The 13,905-nt window shown below is 44.0% G+C and overlaps 1 protein-coding gene across 3 annotated transcripts in view; it reads right to left on the bottom strand.

Moving 5' to 3' along the window:
- The window catches only part of Bcl2l13 (Bcl2-like 13), a 56,775-nt gene extending 43,245 nt beyond the window's left edge, over nt 1–13,530 (bottom strand). For 2 of the 3 annotated variants that reach the window (XM_063286121.1, XM_063286122.1), the window contains exons 1-2: nt 13,368–13,530; nt 2,614–2,783 (exon numbers count right to left, since the gene is read on the bottom strand). In XM_063286121.1, coding sequence (XP_063142191.1) covers nt 2,614–2,734 — 121 coding nt within the window. In that variant the 5' untranslated portion in view covers nt 2,735–2,783; nt 13,368–13,530. The remainder of the gene's footprint in view (nt 1–2,613; nt 2,784–13,367) is intronic. The other variant, NM_001398849.1, reaches the window with a different exon arrangement.
- Between the last annotated feature and the right edge of the window lie 375 nt (nt 13,531–13,905).

Raw genomic sequence — 13,905 nt, 5'->3', positions numbered from 1 at the left:
TAGCAAGAATTCAAAAAAGCTAACAGAAGAGCTTTCCAAATGCACCCTGGCCACAGCTCCAGACTTGTCTTTATCAGACAGGTGAAAAGGGGACACAGATGTCATTTTAGTATTTGTTCATGATGTTACAGTTTCAATCTTAGTACTACCAAAAAGAAAGAAAAGAAAATACGAACAAATGAACAGGAAATAAGGGCCCAAAGTAAAATTTAACTGGAACACGGCCACCCTCGTCCATGTGTAGCTGAGGGCTGTTTTAGGGCCAGCAAAGATGACAGCTGCAGCCCAGACTCTGTTTCAGGCTTCACACAGCGCAGAGACACTGCTGTAACTCTAACTCCTCACCACGGAGCTCCCACGCCAACTAAGACACCACCATTCTCCTCCTTTCTCCTGTAAATGCCGATGTGTCAAACAAGAAAAGAAGAAGGGGGTTTGAATATCTGGCTTTAAGGCACAACAGTGTAGGTTATGATGCTGTCAAGAGAAGGCAAAGTGTGGTGTTTACTACCCTGAAACAACAGAAAAAATGAAAATATCACCAAACTATAAAACTCATCAAAATACTACAAATTTACAGAAAATCAATGATAGAAAAAATTAGAATATTTAGATAGTCAATACCAGCAGTATTTCTTCAAACAGAAAGAAAGAAAAAAATACCCTGTCTCGAAAGAAAGAAAGAAAGAAAGAAAGAAAGAAAGAAAGAAACAAACAAACAAACAAACAAACAAACCCAAAAACACAAAACAAGAAAGGAAAGGGAAAGGAAAACAAGACAACGGAAGCGAGCTTCAAAGTCGTTCAGTTGGCAGCCATGCAAAAAGAATAATTTATGATGCTGAGTTAATTAAATCTTAGATCATGCTATATTTAATCAGACTATAATAGAATTAAACTAGGTATCAGTAATAAAAGGACTACTAATAAAAATAAAATCCCTGGGGAGGGGGAGGGGGAGGGGAAGGGGGGTTCTGGAGGGGAATCCGGGAAAACATGTGCCAGTCTGGTCTACGGAGACCTTTACTCAAAAAAAAAAAAAAAAAACAAAACCAACTTCTCTTGCTCTCTTCCCCTCTTCCCCCTCTCTTCTCACTCTCCCCACCACACGCTCATGACCGGCCTCTACTTCTCTACTGCCTCTCTGCCTTTCTCTGTCTCTACTACCCCTCAACTCCCCGCCCCATGCCTTAAATAAACTCTATTTAAAAAAAAAAAAAAACAAAAAACAAAACACAAGAGCAGGACCTGGATCTGGCTGCAAATACAAGATCTCAAGAGACAGAGGCAAGTGTGTGCCTGCGGGTTTAATACCAGCATGGTCTACACATCACGTTCCAATTACTGCCCAGGACACCATAAGACCCTGTCACATCCAGAAGTGAAGAGAATCAACTGCCCACAAAGCTGCCCTCTGCAACTACAGCCGACTCCTATAAATTCAATAACTAGAGCTTCACAGGTTCAAAGAAAGTGGCATTATAGGAGGTCTTGTTGAAGGCAATGTGTTGCTGGGGGTAGGCTTGAGATCTCAGCTCAAGCCAGTTCTCTTCCTGTTGCCTTCAGATAGAGATACAGAACTCTCGGCTCCTTTCTCACCACCATGTCTGCCTTTGTGCCACCATGTTTCCCGTATGATGATGATGCACTAAATCTCTGAACTGTAAGCCAGACTCAATTAAATGTTTTCCTTTATAATAGCTGCAGTGGTCATGGTGTCCCTCACAGCAATAAAACCATAACTAAGACACCCACAAACAAAAGAAAAAAACAAATCTTTAAAAAAAAAAAATAAGCACAAGGGGCTGGAGAGATGGCTCAGTGGTTAAGAGCATTTGCTGCTCTTGTAGAGGCTCTAGTTTGGTTCCCAGCACCCATGTGGTGACTCACAACCTTCCGTAACTCTGGTTTCAGGGAATCCATTGCCCTCTTCTGACGTCTGCATGCCCCAGGCATGCATGTGCATGGTGCACATACATGTATGCAAGTTAAACGCTCCTACACATAAATGTTTAAAGAGAAAGGGAGGGAGGGAGGGAGGGAGGGAGGGAGGGAGGGAGGGAGGGAGGGAGGCCGGCCGGCCGGCCGGCCAACCATCTGCCTACATTCTCAGCACTTGGGAGACAGAGGCAGAAGTGACCCAAACTAAAGTATAGCCTGGTCTACATAACAAGTTTCTGGACAAGCAGGGCTACATGGCTAAACCCTGTGTCAGATAACGTGTGGTAAAATGGCTAAGGAGCTAACGATGTCTGACAAAAAGCCTAATGGCCTGAATTGGGTTTCCAGGACCTCTAGGGCAGATCAAAAGGGTCAACTCACCAATGCTGTCTTCTGACCACTGCACACATGTCATGGAATGTACACGCCCACAAAGATACACACTCATGAAACATATAAATTAAAGTTTTGAAATAAAACGAAATGAAAAAACAAACCAAAAATCAAAACAAAAAGCATTAAAAGCGGTTTCAACTAGGGACAAAACATGAGCAGGGTAGGTGACTGCTTGTTAATACTGTTGGCTTACACATCTAAATTACTTAGACACACACTTCTACAGAGCACGTCCTCATAATGAGCAACATAACCACCATAAACCAAAGACAGTACCTTGGGGTGAGGGACCTTGTTGTTTCTCCTGAGAGAGAAGTCCCAAGTAGCTGAGAACAACATATTTTGTTTCATAGTGGAATCCTAGAGGCACAGTCGTAGAGGATGAGGAGGACGCCATTGACTTGGCTGAAGGAGCTCCAAGGAGGTCTATTAGGGATGTTGGAAATCTAAAAACAAAAGGTTACAAGCCGATCAACTCCTCCAGTGACCCCAATTACTCCCAAAGTAAATGTCTCAACAGCTTTCTTACTTTACAACTGTTTAATTTCCATATAAACAGTACTTAATTATTCAAATCAAGAGTAGATTTTCCTTCTTTGGTTTTTTTATTCTTTCCCACTTAACTCTTGTGTGTGTGTGGGGGGGGGGGGGTTCCTACGTGGTTCGTGTAGAATTAGTTCTACTTCCACCGTCATGGTTCTGGGAATACACTCAGTGGCCAAGTCTGCAGGGCCAGTGCCTTTACCTAGTGGCCATCTCACTGGGGCTTCCCAATTGCTTTATTTCCACACACATGGCAAGCACACTGTAGGCATCCTGAACCCCATCCCCATTTATGTTTTTTCATTTAATAATCTCCTCAACATATCCCTAACAGCATGGATATGTTAGACAAAGATTAACTCATTTCCCTGGCAGGACATAGCAACCTGTGGGATTTCAGAGAGCCACAAAGAATGCCAAGCAACTTAAAAATTATGGGTCATGGGGCTAAACATGGCTGAGCAGTTGAGCGCATACTGCTCTTGCAGAGGATCCATGTTCAGCCCCCAGCACCCAAGTTGGCTCCCCAGCCACACGTAACTCCAGCTCCAGAGGAATCTGAGGTCTCTGGCCTCTGTGGGCACTGCACACACACACACACACACACACACACACACACACACACACACACACACACACACTTACTTTAAAATTAAACTTTCTTTAAATTATAAATTGCTAAGTTCAAAATCTTACATCTAATATCCCACAACTTGTCCTCTGACCTCCATATTCACAGAGGCACACGCAGGACACAGATACACAATAAATAAGTAAAAATGTAAGTTTTCTGAGGTCTATCATAGATCAGCCAGCAGGAACACTGTAGTTTGGACATCTACCTTTCTACTATTTTACTTACTTGTTGTCTGGCTTCCGGAAGGCCAATTTCCTATTTATGGAGGTGTTTAGAAGGGGAGTTGCAATGGGCAGTACCCTAACCTTTGCACTCTGGTAGCCTGTCCCTAGCTGAGCCTAATCACTTCCTCTTGGCTCCAGTCTATCCCCCCAGCTAGCTTCCCAGGAGCCCTACTCATTTTTTGTTATTTGTTTGGTTTTTTGGTGTTTTGTTTTTGTGTGTGTGGGTTTTGTTTGTTTGTTTTTTGAGACGGGTATGTGGCCCTGGCTGTCCTGGAACTCACTCTGTAGACCAGGCTGGCCTTGAACTCTCAGAGATCTACCTTTAGGGGATTGAAGGCATGCACCACCACCACCTTGATACCTAGCTCTCTTCTTCAGCAACTCAGCACTCTTTTCCTGAGTAAACAACTTTTCTATCTGTAAGAGCTCTAATCAGTTTTAGTCTTTGATTCTAGGATCCTACTGGAACCTAATTTAACTTTCTATAGAAATTCTCTACTAATTAAAAAATGTTTAGACTTATTTTATGTATGAGTGCTTTGCCTACATGTATAAAGATGTAACACATATGTGCCTTGTTTCAGCAGTCAGAAGAGGGTATCAGAACTCTGAAAGTGGAGTGATGGATAGATGTGAGCTACCATGCTGGTGCTGGGAACTGAACCCACAGCCCCTACAAAAGCACCGAGTACTCCTAACCACTGGGCCAACTTTCCAGCTCTCTGCATTGAGCTTTAAAAATGTATTATGTGTACACAGATGGAGGGATAACTTCAGGTAATCCTGAGCCACGTGGAAGGCCAGTTTTCCATCAATTACATCACATTACACTAGATTATGATTACTATACTAAATTTATAGTTTATAAAAGTCTCTGAATTGTACAAACTCACATATAAATCTAGTAGTATAATTGCATTATTGAAATAGAAGGCAAGGGGGCTGGAGAGATGGCTCAGTCGTTAAGAGCACTGACGGCTCTTCCAGAGGTCCTGAGTTCAAATCCCAGCAACCACATGGTGGCTCACAACCATCTGTAATGGGATCTGATGCCCTCTTCTGGTGTGTCTGAGGACAGCTACAGTGTGCTCATATACATAAAATAAATAAATCTTAAAAAAAAAAAAAAAGAAATAGAAAGCAAAAGCTCTCTTCCCTTCTGTTTCTAGATACTGGAGATGGAACCTAGGACCCTGCCCATGCTAGACATGTGCTTGACTACTGTGAGGTCTTTTCCTTTTTAAAGGATTTATTTATTCCTATTATTTTATGAATGTTTTGCCTGCAATATGCACGTGCACCACAAGTTGTCTTTTGACTTCCACATGTGTATCATGGCACACACACCTGCTCCCCCTCCACATGTGTATCATGGCACACACACCTGCTCCCCCTCCACATGTGTATCATGGCACACACACCTGCTCCCCCTCCACATGTGTATCATGGCACACACACCTGCTCCCCCCTCCACATGTGTATCATGACACACACACCTGCTCCCCCCTCCACATGTGTATCATGACACACACACCTGCTCCCCCTCCACATGTGTATCATGGCACACACACCTGCTCCCCCTCCACATGTGTATCATGGCACACACACCTGCTCCCCCCTCCACATGTGTATCATGGCACACACACCTGCTCCCCCTTAACACACAAAAACACATTTAGGAACAAAAGCTTTTTTGAGAAGCACTGGGAGTAATCTCAGCACTAAGGGGGCTGAGGCACAAAACAAAACCAGACAAGAAAACTGAGCCAATCGAGGAAACCTCTCGATCTAGCCTGGAGCAGTTAGAAGAGTAGAAAGAAAACCACAGGCTAAGTGTGGCCACTCCAGCCAAAACGAGGCATTAGGCATCAAGACCTCAGAGTACTCTGGCTGGGGTATGTGTGCATCTCTTATCTCCAGGGTCAGATTCTGCTCTATCAGCCTTCACCCTGTTTACCGAACTGTGAGTGTGGCCTAGAGTGAAGACTACCATTGAAAGGACCCTCAGAATGTTCTTATCGCTTCACTACAGATCCCTTCAAATGGTTCTAAGGGTGGAACAGCTAAGGTCTACAACTTGGGAAAGACGTCTTGTGATAAGGCTCTGAAGAGTTCTGAAAAGTGTTAAGGCAGAGGACCTTTTTCTCTACTATATATAACACTGACAAAGATGAGGAAGACAACATCAACATCAACTCTGACCTCCACATGCACACACATGCCCTCCCCACTCCCCTCATATATATCCCAGCACCTCAATGGAGCAAAGAAAAGGAAAGGAAAATGATAAAGTGGATGAAAGGTACTATATAGGCTGGAGAGATGCTCGTCAGCCGAGTGTTCAAAGCTCTTACAGAAGACCCTGGCTCCCAAGGCCCACATCAGGTGACTCTAAACTGCCTGCAATTCCAGTTCTGTGGGATCTAATGCCCTGTGGCCTCCATGGGCACCTGCACGTGGTACACATAAACACAAGGTGCATTTACGTACTCTAAGAACAAACCCTTTTTGAATAGGGAAAAGGTACTGTATACCTCTAGCTCTCAGGTTTTCTTTTATTGATTGATTTCCTTTATTGGTCAATTGGTTTTTTGTAGCATCAGCTGGCCTGAACTCCATAGCTAGATCAGATTGCCTTCAAACTCACAGAAATCTGCCTGGCTCTGCTTCCAAATTGCTGGGTTTAAAGAAGTGTACCATTATACCCAGCTTTACTTTTTACTTTCCTTTTTTTTGGAGCTGGGGACCGAACCCAGGGCCTTGCGCATGCTAGGCAAGCGCTCTACCACTGAGCTAAATCCCCAACTCCTACTTTTTTAAAAGACTTATTTATAGGAGCTGGAAAGATAGCTCAGTGGGTAAGAGCACTTCCTACTCTTCCATAGCACCCAGGTCTGGCAGTCCACAACTGCTTTAACTCCAGCTGCAAAAGATCTAATGCCCTCTTCTGGCCTCCAGGTACCCACACTGTGGCAGAACCAAACATATACATAAATAAGTAAAGCTTACTTATTTATGAGTGTTTTGCCTGCACAAATGTCTGTGTACCCCATGCATGCCTTGTGCCTGTAGAGATCAGAAGGCACAGAACTCCTGGAGCTGGAGTTAAGATAGTAATATACATGGGGGACGGAGACCGAACTCCAGTCCTCTGAATGAGCAATAACCACTCTTTGCTGAGCTATCTTACCAGCTCCTGAAGTTTTCATTTTAAATGATGAAAGGGACACAGTTACTTTCACTCTTTACACTGTCTCTAGTAAAACTGTTTACATTTTCAAGCCATGTGGAAATTCTTTATATAAAAAAGTGAGGGGCTGGGGATTTAGCTCAGTGGTAGAGCGCTTACCTAGGAAGCGCAAGGCCCTGAGTTCGGTCCCCAGCTCCGAAAAAAAGAACCAAAAAAAAAAAAAAAAAAAAAAAAAAGAAGTGATCCAGGGGCTGGAGAGATAGCTCAGCGGTTAAGAGCACTGACTGTTCTTCAGAGGTCGAGAGTTCAATTCCCAGCAACCACATGGTGGCTCACAACCATCTGTAATGGGATCCTATGCCCTCTTCTGGTGCGTCTGCAGACGGCAATAGTGTACTCATATAAATAATAAATAAATAAATCTTTAAAAAAAAAAAAAGAAGTGATCAAGAGCCAGTTGGAATAAACTGACGAACAAGATGAACGAAGAAGTTGGAAGAGCCAGCTGGAGGCTCACCAGGTGAGCTAACCTTGACAACCTGAGTTCAAATCCCTGAGCCAACATGCGGAAGCAGAGAACAGACCCCCACAAGCTGTTCTCTCATCTCCACACATACACAACAGCGCCCACTGACTCACATTCACATACAAAACAAACAATGGGAAAACGTAAATCCTTAATGTGAATGTTACAAAAATAATTAAACCATGTGTGGTGCAGAAGTCCCCAGCACTCAGGTGGTAGAAGCAGGATTTAAGAGTTTAAAATCAACCATTTCAAAACAAAAATCAACCAAGCAACCAACCAAACAAACAAACAAAAAGCGCTGATAGCATACATTTTTAATCTCAGTTCAAAGGCAGATCCTGGGAATTCAAGGCCAGTTTGCTCTACACTAGCAACTTCCAGGCTAGCCAGAGTTACACAGTGAGAACCTGTCCCCAAACAAACAAAAAGAGTTTAAATATGCAGACAGCTTTCTGTATATGGTAAGGAGCTGTACTGGGACTCAAAGAGGCGGCTTCACATCCGGTAAGCGCTCTCTCCCAAGCTCATGTGTCATCCTCCGTTCGGGGGTTTGGACATAAGGTCCTGTGGTGTCACAGTTCTGAAACTTGTTATGTTGCCTCGGCTGGTCTTGAACTTGCAGTTACACTCCTGACTCTGGCTCCCGGGAGCTCAGATAACAGGCATGTGCTACTGCACTCAAACTTTCTAGCTATGATCTTAAATTCAAACAAATGGCACGTTCCAGGTCATTATAGGCTGGGGAGATCGGGAAAGGTGCTTGCTGTATTAAGACTTGGATTCGAAAACCCAGAATCCACATGAATGTGCGCACCCACACACAGAAACACACAAATGAATGCAATACTCCACCATCTGAGGTCGAATTCTGACCTCCTCATGCATATGCACATGCATTAATTCTCATACACACATGCACATATACACACAAAATTAAATTTGTAAAAGTGCAAAAACCAGCTGTACTGCTGCAGAATGAGGTATCAATTTAAGAATTCAGCAGACATCATTATTAGTCTAGTGCTAATTGTCCCTTTCCAGTTAAAACATGGGTAATGGAACATTCTGGTTCAATCCTGTGCTAACAACTGCCCAAAATATCTTCACTCAGCAGTTGGCACTCACAGATAATGCACTCATAGGGGAATTCCTAATATGAAACCCTCCCCCTTACACACAGATTCTGACTTTCACAATAAGTATGGTAAGCTTCTCTACAACAGCAAAACAGAATTCAGAAAGAAATACTGTTCCCCTTCTAGGTACATGCTACAGAAATGTACACATGGCTACCTACAATGTGTACATGAGTGTTCAAGATCACTTTATGCCTAACAACCAAAACAGGAAACTTTAAATTGCTTTAAAAAAAAAAAATAAGGAGAGGGGGCATGTACCATGCCTGTAGAAGACCAAGTTCAATTCCCAGCACCCATGTCTGGAAGTTCATATGCAACACTGCTCACATTCCAACCCAGAAAATTCAACATCTCTGCCTCCTTAGCCAGGTGCACACCCCACACACAGATACATGTAATTTAAAATAATCTTTAAAATAAGCCACTAAGCCAGAGACTGCAATATGAGCCTATGCTGTCTAGCTACTCAGGGAAGATGAAATATGAGGTCCACCTGATATAAGTTAAGACACAGTTCATCTGGGCATGGTGACTCACATCTTTAATCCCAGCACTCAGGAGGCAGATGCAGGTGGATCTCTGTGAATTTGAAGCCAGCCTGGTCTACTGAGTGAGTTCCAGGGCAGCCAGAGCTACCGGAAAAACCCTGTCTGGAAACCCTCCCTCCAAAAAGAAGATGAGGAGGAGGAGGAGTCGGAAGAGAGAAGAGAAGGAAGAGGAGGAGGAGAAAGGACAAAGATTTAAAAATGGTGCCAAGCATGGTGGCATATACTGATAATTCTAACGACAAAACTGTGGCAAATGTACCAAAAGTTCAAGCCTGAACTACAAAGAAATTTTTCTCAAAAAATAACAGAAACAATACCAGTGCCAAGTGGTATGAGGTTTCTTTTAGAAGTGATGAAAACTCAAATGATCGTTGTGCAACTCTGAATGTGTTGAAAGTCGTTAATTTAAATAACTGAATAGTATAGTGAATTGGTTATATCTCCGTGAAGCTACTAAACAATGAGCTGCTCTCAGCCACAACTCCAATCCCAGCACTCAGAAGGCTGAAATACTGTTGCCACCAATTTGAGGCCAGACGGGACTACAGCGAGTTCCAGACTAGCTTGGCTACATTCAGAGTGAGACCCTGTCTCATAAAAACACTTCACACACATACACACATACATACACACACACACACTTCGATATATATATGGCTAGGAGTGTAGCTCAGCAGGAGAGCCCATAAAAGTCTGAAAACCTGAATTGAAGTTGGGCACAAAAACACAAAGCGAACAACAAAAGTGGCTGGGTGGGGTGTAGGTCAGTGAGTTCTGCACGAAAAGAACAGTGGATTTGATCCCTAACATAAAAGTCAAACTTTTTTTTTTGGGGGGGGGGGAGCTGGGGACCGAACCCAGGGCCTTGCACTTGCTAGGCAAGCGCTCTACCACTGAGCTAAATCCCCAACCCCCCCAAGCCAAACTCTTAAAATAGTATTGTTGAGCCAGATTTGGGTGGTGCAGGCCTGTAATCCTAGCATTTGGGAGGCTGAGACAGGAGGATCAAGACCAGACAAGGGATGTAGGGAGAACCTGCCTTGAAAAGTCTTGGCGTGGGGTCTGGAGATGGCTCAGAGGTTCTGCTGTTCTTGCAGAGGACCTGAGTTTGGTTCCCAGCACCCACATGGTGGCTCTCAACCATCCCTAACTCCTATTCCGGGAAGTGTTCCCCGTCCTGACCTCTGCAACCACAACGTGCACATACACTCACATAGAACAAAGTGAATTCATCTAAAAAAAATTTTTTTTAAAAATCTTAGTGATAATTTCATTTATTTGGGGTAAGACAGGACTCAAAATGGTGTCTGAAAACTGAGAAAAGACAATGAAAATACTAAATGTTTAAAATGTTGTGTCTAAAATATTTCATAAAAAAAATTGCAAAAAAATAAAATGTTTTGGACAGTGCAGTAAGATGGCGCCAGCGTAAATAAAGCCACTTGCTGCCGAGTCTAACCAATTCCCAGAACGGACAGAGTAGAATCAGGGAAGAATCCTACAAGTTGTCCTCTGAGCCGTATATCAGCTTCAGATCTGTAAAACCCGTCATTAAAAAAGAGAGAGGGGCTGGGGATTTAGCTCAGTAGTAAAGCGCTTGCCTAGCAAGCACAAGGCCCTGGGTTCGGTCCCCAGCTCCGAAAAAAAGAAAAAAAAAAAAAAAAAAGAGAGAGAGAGAGAAAGACAAAAAACTTTGCCAGGCAGTGGTTACACCTTTAATCCCAGTGCTCTGGAGGCAGAGGCAAGAGGGTTTTTCTGAGTCTGAGGACAACCTGGTCTACACTGGTCTACAGAGCTAATTCAGGACAGCCAGAGCTACATGAAGAAACCTTGTCTCAAAAGAAAAAAAAGGGGGGGGGGTCGTGAGGGTGTTAATGAACACTTTTTTTTTCCTTTTTCTTTCTTAAAGGTTAAAGACATAATTTACTTTTAAAGTGTTGTATTACTTTAAATATGTGTAGGTGAGTATGTGCACAAAAATGCAGTACCCACAGAGGTCAGAGGTAGGAGAGCCTCCTAGAGCTGGGGTTATTTATAGGCAGTTGTAAGTTGTCTGATGTGGGTGAAGGGAACCAAACTCAGGAAGAACAGTACATGCTCATAACCACTAGCCATCTCTCCAACCCCCCACGCCCCAAAGTTAAGACAGAGTCTCACTTTTAGCCCAGGACGATCTCCTAGCCATCTTACCCAGACTCCCCTATATTAGACTTACAGAGTGCCCGGTGTCCCCGAGTTTCCTTTTACAAACTGAAGATGTTGGTGAAGGCAATGAGAGAATGGGAGAAGTTAACAGTGGTGGGGGGCAAAATAGCAAAAATATAGTATATAACTGTATAAATTTGTCAAATAATAGTACTTTAAAAGATGGTTGGATTTAACCTTACACGTTATTTAGCTAAATTCAATTTCCAAGGTACAGTCCTGAACATAAGACACAGGCCATTTTAAGATAGGTGTGGTAGCTCCCATCTGGAATCCTAGCACTAGGGAGGCGGACTATAGGTTCAAGGTTAGCATGGAGCACAGACTGAAACTGTTTTAAAACAAAACAAGAGCTGATAAAATGGTTCACCCAGTGAAAGTAACTTGAGTTTAATCCCTAGAACCCATGTAAAGATAGAAAGAGAAAGCCATACTGCCCACTGGCCCTGCATGGTGCCACAGGCCCTGGAAGGCAGAGGCGGGGTCCGATGAGCTTGAGACTATCCTGGTCCATGTAAGAAACTCTAGGACAACCAGGACTATATAGAGAACCTGTATCCCCCCACACACACCCCAAAATAAAACAAAATTGCCTAGTGCCCTACACACACGTGTAACCAAACATACATTTACACCCACAATAATAATAAATTGAACATTTTAAAGGAATAGTCATGGTTGGGTACTCCTGGATCTCTATAAAGGGGAGGTAGAAAAAGTAGGATCTGAGTTCAAGGCCAATTTAGGGTACAGGAGATCAAAAAAAAAAAAACAACAAACCAAAATAAATGTTATTTTAAGGACTATGAGCTGTCTGAAAAAAAATATTTAGAATAGTTAGACTAGAACCCTGATCATCCAGAGCCAAGGGACTTTGTAGAAAAACAGTTTAAATATTTTCAATTCACTGCTATAAACATCCAGGATACATTTATCCAGCTGTGTGTATGAAATATAAGTGGTTCACAACCCACACACTTGCCCAACTTTTTATGTGTTAAAACAAAATGGAAGAAAGGTATTTCAAGGGTGTGGCAATTCATTTAAGGTCACACAAGTTAGGGCAGAGAGCATCAACAGTCTGGTTTATACCAAGCCTCCAAGGGGAATATTGGAAATTTTGCAAAAACTTTTTTTTTAATATCAGAAAAAGAGGGGCCTGTCAGCATGGTTCAAAACTTCTAAACACAGAAAGTAAAACAGATCTTTTAGATAAACACTTGTGCATGGGAATGGTGAATTGCTTAACAGAGATATCAGTCGAAAGCATGTGAACTTCTGGGCAGATCCCTTCAATTTTTATCCCTAAGTAAAATCCCCAACTTTGAAAGCCTGGGCTTCCTTCTTCACAGTACTATAATGAAGGCAAGAAATGTGGGATCCCGTGGGAATGTGAGGAGGGTTTTTAAAAAGAAAACAAAACAAAACAAAACGAATTACTGTGAAAGGTATTGCCTTCATGGGGTAAGAAGACCTAGTTTTGTTTTGTCTTGGGGTTGGGGGTGGAGTGGGAATGGGAATGGGTGTCAAAACGGCAGTGCTAAGACCGAGAAACAAGCCTTAACACTGTGACAAGACACCACGACCAGAGCTAATCTATAAACGTTCTCAGTGAATGGCACATGCTTCCCTCCTCTAAGCAAGAATTCACGCTTCCTAGTCTACCCACCCCCAAACCCCCAAACCAGACCCTGGTTCTCAACACCGAGATCTGTGTGAAGAACACAATGTAGAGCAAGGGTGAGGAGTTTCAGTGCCTCAGGCAGCCACACAGCCCGTTCAAAAGCCGCCCGGAGTCGGGGCACACTGGATAGGTCGGATTAGTCCCAAATAGCTCCCCAGAAATTCCAAGAAGCCTCGGCGGAGCCGCATGAGCCTCCTTCCCTCCCCTCCTGATCTCTCCCGCGCGCTGGGCAACACGGTGGTCAGCTCGGTGGTCTCTAAGACCCCTTCCTCAGTGGGAGGAAACCGCTCCGCCACCCACCAGGGCCTCCCGGGAGTCCCACTCTCCTCACCTGGCTCCGGCCCTGCAGTAGAAGGGACGAAGGAGACGGCGGTGGCAGCAGGTGCTTCCCACAGGGTACAGGAGCAGCGGTGGCTGGTTCGACCCGCAGACCTAATCTACCGCCGCCGCCATGTTGGACGGTGAGGTCACCCTGACGCGCTTCCGTCACGGGCGGCGTGGGGGCGGGGCCGGCCGTGGAGCCAAGCCGGAAGCCGTTGGCTCTGTCAACTGGAAAACAAAAGCAGGGTCACTGATGCTTGCTGGTCAGTTTGCGCAAGCGTGACCTGTAAACGAAGTTGCCCTTTGCCTCTCTTTCCAAGAGCGGCTCATTCCTGGATTCCTGGACTTCATAAGTATCCTCACCAAGTCATTTCTGGTGCTTGGTAGGGCGAAGGAAGATAAGGAAGACACTGCCCGCCTGCTCACCCCTGTGTGGGACAAGAAGCAGGTGGCATCTTAGAGGCTCAGTTCTGTAGACTTGTGCATTCATTCCTGAAGAGCTAAAGCTCTCGGGTTGACAGTCAAGTCTTCACTTCCCAGTGCTGCCG

This window comes from Rattus norvegicus, chromosome 4, assembly GCF_036323735.1.
Source record: "Rattus norvegicus strain BN/NHsdMcwi chromosome 4, GRCr8, whole genome shotgun sequence".
In the NCBI taxonomy this organism is placed as follows: Eukaryota; Metazoa; Chordata; class Mammalia; order Rodentia; family Muridae; genus Rattus; species Rattus norvegicus.
Note: the sequence above shows the minus strand (reverse complement) of the source record. Positions and strands in the feature narration are given on the sequence as shown.